General features: G+C 45.6%; 1 protein-coding gene across 2 annotated transcripts in view; it reads left to right on the top strand.

The window, feature by feature from the left end:
• Positions 1–1,701: 1,701 nt before the first annotated feature.
• ENTPD1 (ectonucleoside triphosphate diphosphohydrolase 1) overlaps positions 1,702–16,085 on the top strand; it is a 34,969-nt gene continuing 20,585 nt past the window's right edge. Inside the window, exon 1 of one of the 2 annotated variants that reach the window (XM_061459057.1) lies at positions 1,702–1,894. In XM_061459057.1, the coding sequence (XP_061315041.1) occupies positions 1,879–1,894 (16 nt within the window). In that variant the 5' untranslated portion in view covers positions 1,702–1,878. Of the gene's footprint in view, positions 1,895–14,741; positions 15,059–16,085 lie in introns of those variants that run through there. The other variant, XM_061459056.1, reaches the window with a different exon arrangement.

The raw sequence follows: 16,085 nt of genomic DNA, 5'->3' as shown, positions 1-16,085 counted from the left end.
ACTGAGGGTCTCAAGTTCGTAGCTGTAGAGGCAGCATGTGTAAGCACAGCCATTTGAAAACCAGTCCCACATTCCAGGTGGCATTCAGTACAGCAAAGGCTTTTGAAGCTGCATTTATTAACTAAGCATTGCATCAACTACACTCTAATTTTTAAAAGATTTGGTGTTCAGGTGACCACTCTAAACCCTCTATGAATGTTGCCCTGTTATCACTGGAGGTAAAGTCAGCTCTCCCATGTGCCTCCCAAGCTATTGTTTCTGAATAAGATGGTAAACACAGTCCACCTGCAGCTTTGTCTTCTGAAACATGGCTCCTTGATCTTTTGAATAAGGCTGACAGTAATTCAGAAAGAATTTAACCCAGTCAAGCCTTAATTGTGTAGATTGTTTTATTTTGTAGATCCCTATTTTCCTGTTCCCGGGAGGACTGTTGTCTTATCAGACTGCAGTAATACAGGCTAGGTCAACATTTGTTTGTAAAACAAAAAGGGCCTGTCTTTGTTTGTGAGGGGGCTGCGGTAACAGAAGGGATTTCAAACCCCGTGTGCAGATGTGGTTTTTCAGGTCCCAGCACCAGGACCCTGCTCTTCTTCCCTCTCCTTGGGGCAAGATGTCTGGAAGCTGGTGATGAGCTGGATCATGTCCAGCTGCAGAGAGAAGCCCCGGCAGCAGGAGGGTGAGTTGGTAAAAGTGATACCACTGAGAGGGGAACAGGCTGTGGCACAGGCAGGGCATGGCAAGTGATGCTGAGAGCAGCCTGTGCTCCTGTGACTTCACTCTCCGGGTGACCAGCAGGGAAGGTGCTGGGAAGCTGGTGGCCCCTGCTTTGAGAGAGAAGTGAAAGAGCAACTTCCTTTCCTCTTGGTTTGCAGCCACCAAAAGGTGGTTGGCAACTTCCTTTGGAGTGGGAGGCTGACAGATCCACAGGCGGGAGCGTGGGGGTATGTACGGTGCCTAGAACAGCGCCTGAATGTCAGAGGCTATCAGGAAAAGTTGCTGAGACTCTTGCAGCACTGTTCTGTATTTCTTATTTACAACCTGGAAGGTGTGCAAGGGCTCAGCAGGGGTAAAGGGAGGGAGAGGGGCCCTTTCAGGCCTTCCAGGCAAGTAGTCAAAATTGGCTCTTTCCTGACGTTCCCCAGGAGATGCACCCAGAGATATCAACTCATGCTACGGGGCAGGTAGGTGCACAAGGTGACTTGTGAGCAGTTATTGCAAATATAGCTGCTTTTGTATTGGGTTTTTGATGTTTGTTTGGTCCTTTTGGTTGTGGGATTTTGTTCTCTCTGTGGGCAGGACCTCGTATCTGGAAACAAGGACGGTCATGTTTTCTCAGGACAGTTCTCTCTGTACCTCACTGACATGGACGAGATCTACTCAGTCTTCTGCAATTTAAAAAATAAATGAAATTAAAAAACAAAGGGGGGGGGGGGGGTGTGACACGGGACACAACAGCGCCACACCAAAACTAACAACATACTTTCTCTCTGCAGCCAGAATGACCTCTTTTCCCCGGACCTGGAGATGAAATCCTGCTTCAGACCGCGGCCCCAGCGCAGCCAGCGCCGGCCGTCCCCTCGGGTTGCCCCCGGGCACGCACCGCTCCCTCCGGCCCAGCGGAATCCCCCGACCCGGCGGAGAAGCCCAAGGCGCTGGTAACGCAGCAACGCGGAGGTAATCAGTGCCTTAAGGAAAGCAGGAGGTCAGCCTGCAAGTTAGATGGATTGAGTCATGTAGAGTTAAACTAACCCCTCCCACAGCCATGGACCACTAAAGCGCCCATTTTCATGAGCACCTCTCACTAAGGCGGCTCAGAGCCGGCAGAGCCTGAGAGAGGAAGAGGGAGAGAGGGGGAGGAGGGAGCGAGCACCGGCACTGATGGACGAGCCAAAGGGTAAGGAGAGGAGCGAGCCGCTGACCTTCCGCAGCAGCCCCGAACCCCACCGCGGGGGGAGGCAGGGCTCGGCGGGGCACCCCCGGGGCGGCGGCATCCCGCGGCCGGCGCTCGGCGGAGGCTCTGCATATTCATGAGGAGCTCCTTGAGATGTGCCACTCAGGAGGGAGCTGCGGCTGCGGCATCCCCGGGCGGCGCGTCCCTCCCTCCGCGCCCGCGGGGCTCTGCCGGCGGTAGGCGAAGGTTCCGCGGGGGAGCTCGCCCGGGTGGGTGCAGCCTTGCCGCAGTCCTCCCCCGGCCAGCATCATCATCATCAAGCCTTTGCACTCCCAGCCGTGTCTGAAGCGACAATGTTAACTTGCGATGGAGGGGTGGGGGGTAGCCGTTGGGTCCCCGGGCGTGCAGCGGGGCGGGCGGGAGCGAAGGCTCCGCGCCGGCGTCTGGCAGAAGTTTGGCCGCGTCAGTGCGAGGGATTCCCTCCCCGCCGCGCTGGGGAAGAGCCGGCGGTGCCCGCCCGGAGCCGGGGCCGAGCTCCCGCGGCGCCGAGAACCGCACTCAGCGCATGGTGGGGTCAAAAACTCAGTGGAAGTACCGGCTGTAAGGAAACCGCGGTGGAAAGCCGTAGCCCCGAGGTTGGAGGAATTGCTGTGCTGCCTACGAGGGGCTCTCTGTGCGTGGGCTCCGGGCCAGAGCAGGCTCGGGAGAGGGGCATTCCCCTGCGAGCCCCCTCGCCTTAACTGCGACCCTGGGGATCGGGGAGGGAATCGGCATTACCTGGAGATGTGTGTTGCACGGTAATCTTTCTACGAGATACACGTCTTGTACTAGGGTTTGCCTTTTATAATTAGGTGGCACGGTGCACGTAGCAGCACTAGTCGTGCTTAACGTTTGGCAGAAGCATTACCTAGTTTAGCATCAGCTTTTGTCTATCTGTGCCTTACCCTCTGTTTATGGCAACTTCTGCAGCATGGTCCATCCTTCTATACTGCTGACAGTACTGAGCTCTGTGTAGGGCTTTTAAATACAAATCAGGAACTCAGACAAATAGGCAAGAAGCAGTAAACTGGCGAAAGATCTGGGCAGAAACTTTGCCTTTAAATTGAGTGAGAAGCTTAGGGGGTAATAGTTTACACTATTTTGATAGTTTCTTGTTCAGTACCAGGTGGAAGTCTCTCTCATTTATCATTGTTATGACAACAGGGAATCAAAATGTGGTATTTTTTTGGAATAGATAAAATTGTAAACTAGACCTTTCCAAGTTTTTAATTTTGTAGAATGTAATGTATGGCATTTGAGGGAAAGAAGCATTTTCTCAGTCTGACGTACATCAAATTTAAAGCAAAGACTGGCAGAAGGAGAAGGTTAGCTCATTAGTTTATGCAGTCATGAGTGAAGCTGGAAATATTTAGAAATAATCTGCCTCTGCTGAGAAGGGAGATAAGAATAGCTTTGAAAACAGTCTTTAAAAAGTTTCATTCTAAAAATGAAATATAATGCATGAACAAAGATGTCTTTTCTAGTGAGGTAAGGAATCACAGAGAAGAAACTTAGACAATGAGAACTGATTTAGCAGAGGAGCAAATGAGCCTTCTTTTAGAAAGTGGGATTTTAAAGAAACAATGAAAATGAAGAAAGTCGACAGCACTTGAGCTGATTGCAGAAGGCGGTGATGGTGTAAGAATGGGCTGACCTGCAAAACATGCAAGTCATCTTGCAAGAGCCTAATGAAAATTAGCGCAATAAATAGCAAGAAACCACATTTTGTGTGTGGGAGAAGAAAACACGAGGCAGTGTTTTTGAAAACACCTCTTGCAGTATGTCTTCAGAGGCAGCGGTCAATAGGCTCAGCTCAGGGGAGTCCAGGACAGGCAGTTATCTATCAGCCAACAGGAAAGTTTCCACCTTGAAATGAGGCATGAATGCACACTGAGGGCATGTCCTTTCATCAGAAAGGAATTACTAGGGAGTGTTTCAGTGAGAGACCTGTTTCCTGGGAGTCTTGTCCACAGGGACATAACAAACAGGCTTGAAATGCTATTCTTCGTTTTTAGGAAGCCTGTATTTTAAATACTGATCCTGTCAGTTCCGTCTTGAAATTTGGATCAATATGCTAATGCAGCCAAGGAGGATATTCTGTTTGGGGTGAGCAGCAGAATTATACAGAGCAACAGACTGTGTTAGTTATCAGTATGAATACCTTCATGGGCAGAAAGTGTGACAGTCTGAAAAAAAATACATTACTGAAAAACATAGGAGGGCTTCAGTCTGGGGAAAGAATGATACTGATCTCGTGCAGACAGCAGTAAAAAGCAGAAAGCCTTCTAATATTTATCATTTTTTACATAAAAGGTACTGGCAAGAGGTAGTAACTCTGATTTGGAGCTTCTACATACATGATGAATCAATCTCCACTGTTGTCTGACTCCTCTCTATGGACCAGTGATTGTTCTGGCATGGAATGGTAATAAACCAAAATGTGATAGAATGAAAAATGAGGATAACTTCGGCTAGTTCATTCAGGCAGTGAAGGCAGCAAATAGAAGTTAACCCAAGTAAATGGAATGGGACAAAGAGGAAATGGAGAACATCTGACAGAAAACATGGAGTGTGAATTGAGGAAGATTATTCTGAGAAAGTGAAGATGTAAGGGGAAAATCCAAAGTTTGCAGGACCAAGCACAATTCAACGGAGGCATTGTGTGTGCTTTAGAAACAAAATAATGTATCTAGCAGTTGTATAAGGGTAAGATTTTCATGATGATGCAGGAAAAAAAAAAAGCCCACATAATTGCTGGTTGAATATTCTTCCAAATTTGGGGGGATAAAATGAATTCCAATATGGAGAAATATTTCATTTAATTATTATAACTAAGTAGCCTGTTCTGAGTATTAATACTGGGGCAGTGGGTAGAGTTGGTGATAAAATTTTATAACAGCTTGAAATTAAATGTTCTAAATACTTACTGAAAAGATTTATGCTTTATGATGTTAATTTTCAACAAACTAGAGTAGAACACTAGGGACATCCCAGGCAATGGGAAGGATGCTTTTGTTTACCCAATATCCCAGCAGTATGGCACTGGATAGCCTATTGCCAATTTAGTTTTATATCAGTTCTCTCTAAATTACCTGGTAGGTCTCCCCAATAATTAAGTGTAATGGCTAGTTTGATCATGTTCTTTAATTTTGTAGAGGATAAGACTTGTCAAAGTAGCTTTCAGAATAGTGTTGTAGATAGAAGTGGGTAACACTGTCAAAATGGATAATGGGCATAAACGCATCAAAAAGAAAAGTATCAATTCCAGATGGAAGTAATCTGTGCAATCATATGGGTCTCCTCAAGTGAGTATATTAATCTGCATCCTATATTAATCTGCATCCTAGAACGGAGATAGCACTGCCTATAAGAATCTGCAGCAAGAACTTTAAGGAATGTGTTCCTTTCTTGGCTAAAGAATGCATCTGTAAGGAGGAGGGGTAGTATTTCAATACTGATAGACCTTTTAATTTGTCTTTGCTTTCTTGAAGACTTCTTTTTTGTTTACAAACAAAAAAAACCTAACAAAATAGACGTTAAATAAGCCTGGTGTGATCCTCATTTGGAAAAAACAGGCTGTATTTTGTCTTGCACATTATCACTACTAAAGTCCTCTTCTTGATTTATGTCTTCAAATGAGGCTGGAGGCTTATCAAAGTTTTAGGGGGGAGGGGAAGTATTCTTTAAAACCAAGTGAATATTGAATAAATATAGGTTGTAAGTTAAGGGACTTCTAAGGACCAAAATCCTTGATTCTTAGGAACCACCTCATGAAAGAGGAGCTGGAAGAACTAATCTCAATGGGTGGTATTTGATAGCCACAGGGCAGGTTATGAGTGCAGGGCTGGGAAGGCAAGTCGTCCTTTATCTGGTCTATTTTCCAGCTAATTATTTGCACATTTTATTTTTCAGAAATAGCAAATGTGGTTGAAAACAATAAATATTAATATCTCCCATGTTTAAACTTCTCCACAGCAATAGATGTATTTCTGATATTGTTCTGATTACAGTCTCCCTATGACTCTCCAGCAAAGAATGAGCTAATGGATTGAGACCTGAATAACAACAGACCCCAAAAATAGTTATCAAAGGAAATCATTATTAAACAGCTGTGTTTTCAGAGGTATTCTGTAAGAGGCCTGATGGCATTAGACATTCTCAATAATGATCTAAAAAGTATAAAATCATTGCTGATTTACAGATGGAGTTTGTCAGTACTAGGAGGACCAGTACAAATACCAATTAAGTCAGAGGAAAAAGTCTAAAGAAGCCAAGAGTGGTTGGAAACATAAAGAGCAAATAATAGGCTTCAAGCCAAACTTGTAAAAGCACAGCTAATGCAACTCCAGGAGGAAAATTGGACATTCAAATACTGAATAGACTAGAAAGATTTCTGGACAATGTTGTCCGGAAAAAAATCTGGAGAGGTGTGCATATGTATGCACACATCTGTATATATATCTGTATCTGTGACATCCATAACTTACAGTTTATTTGCTTTCTTATATTGGATGCAAAGCTGCATTACCATGGAGGGAGAAGGTTGTTCTCTAGTCAACCTTACTGTGACCACTGCAACCTGTGTTTGCCTCTAGACTTGTAATTAACCAGAAGTACATAGAAAACCCTCTCGGAATGTCTCAAGGGAAAAGAATAAATGTAAGAGGTGGGACACCTCAAAAGGGAAGGGTTACAAAAGCTGTAATAATTGATAAACTTTTTGGCCTTTTCTAAGTTGTATAACAGGTTTAGCATGGTGCAAAAGTGTCAGGCTTGGTCACATTCCTTCTTTTTCTAAGACATCTTTACACTTTTAGCATCTGTGAGGTTGGGAGCAACTAGCAAACCTGACTTTGAGGTTAATGCCCCCTGGCTAGGTATTTTGTACCATTTTACTAGCCCAAGGCTCAATGACAGTATTCCATGGAGCTGGAAGTGTGTTGAGGCAGGAGTTGGGTTCTCAGCTTGAAAATGAACCTCTGTTTGAGGTGGTTAGGATGTGGTTAAGGACAGAAGTATTTAGGCTGAACTTTGGGGTAAAGTGGATGACTTTGAGATTATTGCTGAGATGACTTTGGTTGGGGAGCTAACTCATGAGGGATTAGTATTGCTTAAGACTGATCAAACTTGTATTATAAAATTCTGGATGATGTTCACAAGAGAAGCACCCCTGTTCGTTTTCTGAAAGATGAGCTGGATGGGAACCTCTTCTTAAATTGTATTCTTACGGTTTTGTCAGATACATGTGAGGACTGACTTCATCTTTCAGCTCAGTGGAAACTTCCCCTCCCAGGCAGGGCTGAAGCTTTATGGCAGACACTTCCATCAGCATTTTCTAGCCACAGAGCTGTTGCCAGTATGCTCACTTGGGGAATAGCAGAGCCTAAGGGTGCACTTCTACAGCCAGCGTAATTTGACATAAATCTGTGCTGCTGAAAGAGAAAAGGCGTCTGTCCTTGACACTAGCCATGTTCTTTTCTTCTGCAATAACTTTCAGCTCATCTGGCTTGAAAGCCAACACCACATTTGTCAGCGTTCTGGGAGAACAGAAGGAGGAAAGGTTAAAAGTCACTCAGATTAAGGTTACTGGGGGGGGGTCTTCACTGTAAGACAAGGAGTGACACAAAAACAGCCCTGTGCTCTGAAACAGTGCTGCATTAGCAGTACAAATTAAGAAATGAGTTAAGGGAAAAAGTGTGAGAGACCAGATGGAAGGGAACAGAATCAACTAAGTGCACTCTGAACAAATTCATCTGCTCACGTCCTCTCATGCATTAGCTCTCCCCAAATGTGGCTGGAAAGATAAGTTCCTAACCTGCTCTTGGGGCTCCTTGTCCCTCTGTCCCTTGCACTGTGCTGGCAGTTCCCATTCAGGGGCGATGCAGGCAGTGTAGCAGTCACTGCTGTCACTACTATGTTAGTGCTCAGCCACCACCAGCAGTCCTACAACTCTGCTTGTTACAGTTCTTATCTGAATCCTTTTGGGTTTTACTGATCCCTTGCAGCTTGAAAAGAGCTATCCATGATACGCAGAACTGCTTCACTGTCTGCCTTCACATTGCCTTTTAAATTCCCCTTGTAATGTCAACATACTCTGTAGGTAGTGATTAAGTTTCTGGTACAAGGAGACACGTGCCTAACAGTTTGACCCACACTGTCCCATGCTCCCTTGGGACCTCCATGCAGCTGCACACTACATCTCTTCTGACCAAAAAAAGTAACCCTTATGTGGTGACTGAATGGTTTACAGGCTGAGACTTGCAGCTCTGAATGAACATTTTTATTTTTGTAAGTACAAGTTAAAGGCTTTTAGCTTAATTTGTATTCTCTGCTCTGTTTCTGATCCTCCTGATAATCTTTGCTCTGATCATATAGGGAGGTGACTGCTAGATCATTCCTGGGGGAGAGGGTGAAAAGAAAATGGACCTATTTTTACAGAGGAATGAGAATTAGCTTGTTTTTCATTAACTATCTGCAATCTTGCAGCCAAAGCTCAAACCACCAGTGGCCTTTGAGCTCTGTGCTGGCTGAGGAAGGTGAGTCAGCATCTCAGGACAAAGAAACCATCTCCACACCTCAGTTGTTTCGCAGCAGTTTTGTATGCAGCTCTGAGGACTCTCAAAACAGCCGAGCAGCAGGAACTGCTGTACAGCTGCTGCGGTTTCTAACGTTCCCTAGTAGTGACACAGCAACTGGGGGTAGGGGAGGCAGCAGCCTCTGCACCTTCCTCCCTGGGCTGTAGCAATAGGGGGAGACTCCTCCAAAATTGAGGGATGTGGAGAATTAGGAGACTCTGCAGCTGATAGGATGAAAACATCCACGGTGCATGGCAAAGGCCAGGGAGTAGGCGTGCAGCAGGAGGGATGATGGAGCTCTGATATAGAGTATGGGCTTGGTGGTGGGGACAGGTAACAGAATGGGATTTGTTCCTCTGTTGTCGCTTCCTCCTACCTGCTCGTTGCCAGAATGGTAGCAGTTCCTGCCAAAGCGAACATCTGCTCTTTGCCAACATCAGCCCTTAGCTGCTGGTTCCAGCTGCTTTGTGGGAAACACACTGGAAATCTGCAATTTTGCTTTGAATTGAATGTGCCAAATAAGTTGATATACAGCTTCTATGTATTTAATCTTGCTTTCCTGAAATAGTATAGGAAGCTTGCTGCTTGTCAGCTTTGTCTAAGACTACAGTAAACACAAGACCAAGCTGAAGCTGAAAAGAACTTTACTGCAGTAAACCTGATTGTCAGGCTCATGTTTACACGACTTGGAAATACTGTTGTGGCAAAAAGTGTGAAAGCCATAAAGGAAAGAATGTTCCAGCAGTGTTGTTTAGGATTTATTCTGTCATTAACCAGAGAGAATTAAGACCTTATTTTTAAACAAATTGGTTACAAGTTTAAAGATTAGTTTAGCAATTGGTTTTAACACCTGAAGGATTGAGCTACACATACCTTGCCCGATGGAACGGATAGTCAGACCACTGATGGTCTGCACATGCTGTCTCATGATGCTCAGCCTGACCACAGAACTTAACTCACCTTAACAGTAGCCTGATAAAAGGAAAAATTAGAAATGGAATCTGCACTTACACAAGGACAAGGTAAGATTATGGAAAAAAAGGTGGGATAGTCCCTTACTGTGCCAGAGAAAACAGGAGTTAAGAGAACCTTTAAGCTTCAACTGTTAAGCTAAGCCTTTGTACTTCATCTTAAAAATAGTGTTTTACAACAGAACCTGGCCCCATGTATGAACTTCTTGTTAAAGACAGTAATTTCACAGTTGCTTTTTAGGTTACAAAGCATGTCTCAGCTCCAGAGACTAGTAATTTCTCTGCCAATTTAAGGACCTTCTAGTGTTGTGGCCACTGAGTGTCTGTGTGAATGCTAGCTGGATCCCATATGCCTTGCTGTGAATAGATGCCCTTCTGAAAATACGGATCTTGGAGAGCTTCTTCTGTGCTTTTACTTCTCAGGAGACTGTAACCATAAATACACATTGTAATATATTGCAGACCACATCTCAGGAACTTCTGGTGTGGTGTAGCAGTTAGTCTTTAGGTTTACTACCATTTCCTAGAGATTATATTTAACACAGCAGCAGGACTGCCGTTAGTCCCTGACACCTTTATAAAGTAGTAAGCAATTCTCTTCAGTCTACTGGTTTCTGCTACTTCCTCCTCTGAAGTCAGACTCTGGGAAGGAAACACAGGGAATGCCTTCTGTCTTGCTACAAGGCTCTGCTGTCTGTGTTTCTCTTCGTCAGCACGTTTCTCCTAACCTAAATGATATTTTCCATTTTTTCCCCATGTTTTTAAAGTTGTAGCAGGACTACATATATCTTGTAGCACAAGTCTTGTGTGTGCTTTACCAGATCAATAATCTCCAAATTGCTATTAGTCTGGCAAAACATGAAAGAATATGTCAAAATGACAGAAGATTAATTTAAGAGTAGGTGTAGCCAAAGCATGCTGCTCTTTCTCCGGACCCTGGGAACTCTGTCTCTCTGCAGGAGGGATCATGTTGCAAGCCCTGGCTCATGAGAGCTTCCCAGGGTGGATGAGGTGGTCCAGAGACAGAGCATAAGGCTGGCTATCTGCTGCTTCCTTGTGCTTTTTCATCAGATGGAGCTAATGGTGCTGACCTGTGTAAACTCCTTAGCAGTATATACGGGTGGAGAGTACTGCGACAAGTTTAATGTTATGATTTGTTATTAGGGAAAGGCTAAGGTTCAACAGACAGAAAAGTATGATGGTTGGCTACAGCACTACCTGTTTGGTATTAGCTCCCCATATGTTGCGGGCAGACAGCAGTGCTGAGAGCTGGAGTCAGCTGTGAAAGCCACAGAGTCACGGGGAGCCTGGGAACAGTGGGAAAGCAGTGAGGCAGTCCTGGCCTTGCTTGGTGTGTATGTGCTGAGAGAAGGCTGGACTCAAGGCTGTGACATGAGCATGAGAAAATGTGTGCACACAAAAGCCTCCTTGTGAGTCTTACGGCTCTGCCATGGGATAATTGCAGCTACCCTGTCCCACCAGGAGCTTTATGGGGGAAGCTGAGGTTAATGCCAGCCTTGCCCTGCCACCCTGGCCATAGGAACACTACCAGGTCTGCACTACATTATTGACAATGGTCTTGCCTTGTATTGTCACTGGGAGCTGCTCAGCATGTGACAGACTGAAAACAGCTCCAGCTCTAACATTGTCAATGAGATCTGTAAACTGACTAAAATCCCTTGTTGTGAGTCTGGTAGTGACACCCAGGGACAGGCTGCATTGTTCCTGTCTTGGATTTCAGCATCCTTTAACTTCTAAGAGACCACCTCTGGTGCTGCACTCGTGCATGTTGTGCCACAGCTCCAAGGAGGAGACCTGGCTACATCCAAGCATCAGAGCTGCATGCAGGAGCAGACCCCAGACCAGCCCTTCAACCTGCTTCCTTTGCTGTTATTAGTCCCTCATAACCTAACCAAACCAAGGAGACCTTTTTGCAGCTGTGATGATGGCATGTGAAACAGAGGTCCTGGCACATCATGCATGAGACAGGCATGCAGCTGAAGAAGCAGAAATACTACAACTGGCCTGAAGAAAACACAAATAGAAGCGTATGTGTGTGAGAGAGAAGACTAGAAGGAGCAACAAATCATGGGTTAAAAGAATGGTCTGTGTTGATAAGCAAGGATGTGACTGACTGCACTAAAACTGGGTAAACGCTGACAAACGTGGTGTTTGCGACAAGCTTGGCAACCTGCACCCTGATAAGCCTCGCATGGATGGTCTGTCAGAAGAAGGCGTGAGTGCTGATAAAGTCCCCATGCAAATGACTCTTTGAGTAAAAAAAAACTGCGCTCTAATGACAGATGGATTACAGCAAGGTCTCCGCACATCCCATGTGCAAGTCCTCCTCCTCCTCTCCCAGCAGGAAGGCAGACTGTTGGAGTTAAGGCACCCGAAATGAAGGGGGAGAGAGGGGAAGGCACTACCTGTCCTAGGATTTTGGGGGGATTGAGGTAAGAGATTTCAAAGCCAACGGATCATGCCGTAGTAGCTGTTAGGTCCTAAAGATGGCAAAAGATCTGCTCAAAACTTTGTAGCTTGCCACCAAGGAGAAACCCAAGGGGTGGGCATCTGGCAACCTTGGTCCCACCTTACATAGGATCCTACCAGAGCACCTGGGTGAGCTCGGTGCCTGAGTATGGGAGGAGTGAGCACGGGTGAGAAAATGAGCGTGACTGAAACCATTTATTGAAACATCTTCCTGTTCCATGAGGTCTTGTGCTGTTGCTACATTAATTTCCTGCATCATAGCGACATTAAAAACTACTCCATTCTTAAATGATAAAAAGGTGAGAAATCTTTATTTATAACTGGTAAGCTCATCAGAGTTTAAGAGTTGTGGGTTTTGGTGTGATGGGTGGCACAAAAACGTAATCATCAGGTCCAAACTGAGCTGTGAGAGGCTGAAACTGATACGGCAAAAACATGAGACAAAACAAAACTGGAGGGCAAGGAAAGCTGTCTGATGCTTTCAGTGATGGAAGGTGCAAAGCTGAAGGTACTCACTAGCCTTTTACCTTCACCATTCCCACCCAAAGTTGACATCCCATGTGTCTGTGTAAAGGGTGAGCAGTCACAAGCCCAGGAGGCGACCCACTGCTGAAAGTCATCTGAACAAGAGTGCTGTGTGTGCTCAGCCAGTTTATAAATGGATTTTAAAGCTATGGCTCCCACATCTGTTCTGAGATGGCAGCCACACAGATTTCTCTTTGCAGAGTTACCATAAAGCTCCTATTTGTCCTTCAGCCTGCTAGCTCTCATTTCCACACTTCACATCTCCTTAAGCCAGCCCCACCTCTTTGGGATCAAATCCTGCTTTCAATTAGTGTTATTGTCCGTATGAGTGTCTGAAATACGAGTTATTTTTCTCCTGGTTTTCTTTTTCCAAGTTTTATTGTTTCCTGTGTAGGATGGTGGTTTCCATAGATACCTTGGATATTATTTATCTGTCCACCCTGGATGTGCAGTTCCTTCACAATGAATTATACTGCACTTTGCCACTTCTGCTTGACACCTTTGATCCTTCATCCATATTAGTGCTATACTGAGCATTTTAATGCTGTTGTTCTAGCATGTCTTACCATCTTGATATCTTATCATCTTATCATCATGTTGCCTTGTGCTTTTACATACGGCTTTCAATCCACATGATAGAAGTCCTGTCCCAGCCAGTTTTAAATTAAAACCCAGTACATTGCATGTCTATTTTTGGATTTTGTACTGATAATTGTTGGAAACTTTAGCTCAGCTTTTCTCTGCTATGGGTAACTGTTAAACAGAGCAGTGTTTTGTTATTTTTGTTCTCCTTCCCCCCTCAGCTCTCCCCCTTGAGATATGTTATCAAAGGAAAAAGTCTGGCAAAGTATTCAGGATTGTTATGGCCCTATCTGGGAGCTCAGCTAGCACTGACTGGTATTGTTTGAGGTGACTCTTGCATGAGTTTTCTCTCTTTATCCTGTTCCTACCTTGTCCCAGAGGAAAGCATATGTCCTGTATAACAGAAGTAGATGGTAATATGAGTCACTGCTTGGTATTTAGTGGTGAGAAAGTTGACCGCTATCAATCTTCCCAAATCCTGGAACAAGCCAAGAAAAATCTGGACACAGCATAAGTTAGTGCTCTCTTCTTCACGACTATTCTGCCCTTATCGGGCTATTTACTGCACAAGTGGGGCTGTTCTGCTGATTCAGCATCACAAGAAGTGATGCCAGTGCAGCTCCAGGCCACACTTAAGGAATTACAAAGAAGACCATTAGAGTCACAAGTCTTCTCTTTAGCTGATTTACAAACGGATTTGTTTTCTTTCTTGCTCCTTTGGTTCAGAGCTGTTAATAAATAACCTTTTCAATGCTCCTGCAGAAAACATGAGGAAAGAAGTCTGTGCTAAGAGCTGCAGCTGGGCTGGGAATCCCGTGGCTGGAAGGTGGGCTCTGGCTTGAGCCTGGGAGCTCCCATACACAGAGGGAGAATGGTGCTAGGAGAGCATGGGAAATGCAGCAGACCTGTAGCTGCTTTTTTTTTTTTTTTTTTGGGGGGGGGGGGGCAGGTTTGTTGGCCATTCCTGCTGCTGGGAGGCTGTGCTCATCTTAACAGAGCCAGACAGCAGCTCTTCTCCATGCTATAAATCTGTCCTCTTTGCCGAAGTGGCCATGTCACAAGCTTGTCACTTCTTCAGCTGGTAACCTCCATTATTTTGGGTTTTTACAGTGGAGAGTGTTGGTCTCTGTCCCAGTCCCCGGTGCAGTATCTGCAGATGCCTCACCCAGAGGCGAGGGTGGTTCAACGCTTCCACAGCAGCACCTTGCATGTAGCACTCAGGGCAGCTCAGACACTTGTCAGAAGGATGGGTGGTTGCTGTGACCTTCCCTTGTCCTTGTTGCCACTCTGTGCCCATGCTGCCTTATCCAAAATAGTTCATGTTTTTATTTTGAACTGTTTGAGGCAGGGACTTTGAGGGCGGGAGTGATGAAGACATACCAATTGAAGGCCAAACTACAGCTTGATTATAAATGGGTTTCTTTTCCTGAGCCTAATTCTCCACAGAATTCACTGCATGTCCCAGTAATAAATAATCTGAACTTCAGAGATTAATAACATCCTGTGCCAGCCCATTCACCCAGTAAGTCTGCACGAGGCTCCAGCCCTTGCAAGATGCTCTTTTAACCATGAAAATTTAGATTCATATTTAACTTATTATCTACATAACCTCCAAGAAGTATTTCTTCTCTTACGCTCAGGAGCTCTGTCAAGGCCTGTGCCCTGCAACAGTCTTTGGTCCCATGCTCCTTCCCACTGGTTGTCCTGAGAAATACCACAGGGTAATTTGTTTCCTGCTATTTGAAATGGAAATTGTAGCAGCACGAGGAACAGAGCATGATATTCATGCCAAATATCATGAGCTGAATTCTCCTCACGGTTTGTGGGAATCCTACTTATTAAGGCTGACCTCTGAGAAATCAGTATGTTTTTCCACAAAGCTTAGACAGTGGATGTACTCTCAGCAGGAGACAGAAACTATCCCCGCTGTTCCCTGTCCTGTGCTGTGCAATGAGGAATGGAGATACCAGTGCTGACAGCTGGAGGTATGGGGGCGATTTGGGAAGTGTTTAACTAGACAGCTCTCTTTTTTATGCATGCAGTCTTAACTTTGGCTTACTGAAAGGAGGCGGTGGGGCTGCTGCTCTGCCCTGGATAGCAAGGGGCCTTTCGCTTCATCTGCTAGAATTAATTGCAGAGGGAAGATGCCTGCAGTTTCCTCTGCTGCAGATGAGTACTATGCGCTTTAAGGGAGGGAAAACTCACTGGGTCTCTCGTAGGCCTGAGATATGCTCCTCTAAAAGAGCAAACACCTGTGCTGGAAATCACACTTGCAAGGGGTGGCACAATCCAGGTGTAAGCAAAATCCTAGGCACAGGTATGCATGACAGTGGTCCCCACCATATGCATTCATATGCAAGGCTGCTGGGGAATGGGTACCATGTGTCTCTCCGCATCCATGGCCTCATCTTCCAGGGACTTTGCCAGTGGCTCTGCTGATGCTGCCCCAGCCTGGAACAGTGTTTGTGCTTCTGCGATCGGTCTCCAATGTTTTTCAGTGCTGACTGGGAAGTGAAACTGAAGGAGAAAAGCTGGTTGCTTTGCTGTGCAGAAACACTGAGGAAGCTCGGGTCCCCCCGCCGCAGCAGCACAGGCGGCTGCTCTGTTTGCTCACGTGTGGCGCTTTGGGCAGCCGTGGTGTTTTTTTGGAAGCTGGGGAAGTGAGCCCTGAAAGCAGCAGTGTTTGTTGCTCAACACACGAGGCAATCCCCAGGATCTGTGATTCAGAGAAAGACGTCCTTGAGATGTGGCAAGAGGCTTGGCAGATGCTTCAGGGCAGGAGAGGCTGTCAGTGGAGAGCGTGTACAAGGAAACTGGTGGCTACCGGGAGGGTGTGTTTTTACACTGCTCTAAGCATCAGGAAAGGAGCGCGGTGGGTGGTGAGGGGTTTCAGTGCATTTCCTCTGTGGTCATTCCCCCTGCCAGAACCTCCTGTTCGGGCAGCGGTATTTACAGTGCTGAGGACTTTGTGTTTTCCAGGAAGTTTCTGAACTTGCTGATCTAATGTGGGTA

Source organism: Pezoporus flaviventris, unplaced genomic scaffold (assembly GCF_033815535.1).
Source record: "Pezoporus flaviventris isolate CSIRO_AGI_PZ_B2104156 unplaced genomic scaffold, CSIRO_AGI_Pfla_v1 ptg000029l, whole genome shotgun sequence".
Lineage (NCBI taxonomy): Eukaryota > Metazoa > Chordata > Aves > Psittaciformes > Psittacidae > Pezoporus > Pezoporus flaviventris.
This window is presented reverse-complemented; position numbering and strand designations above follow the sequence as displayed.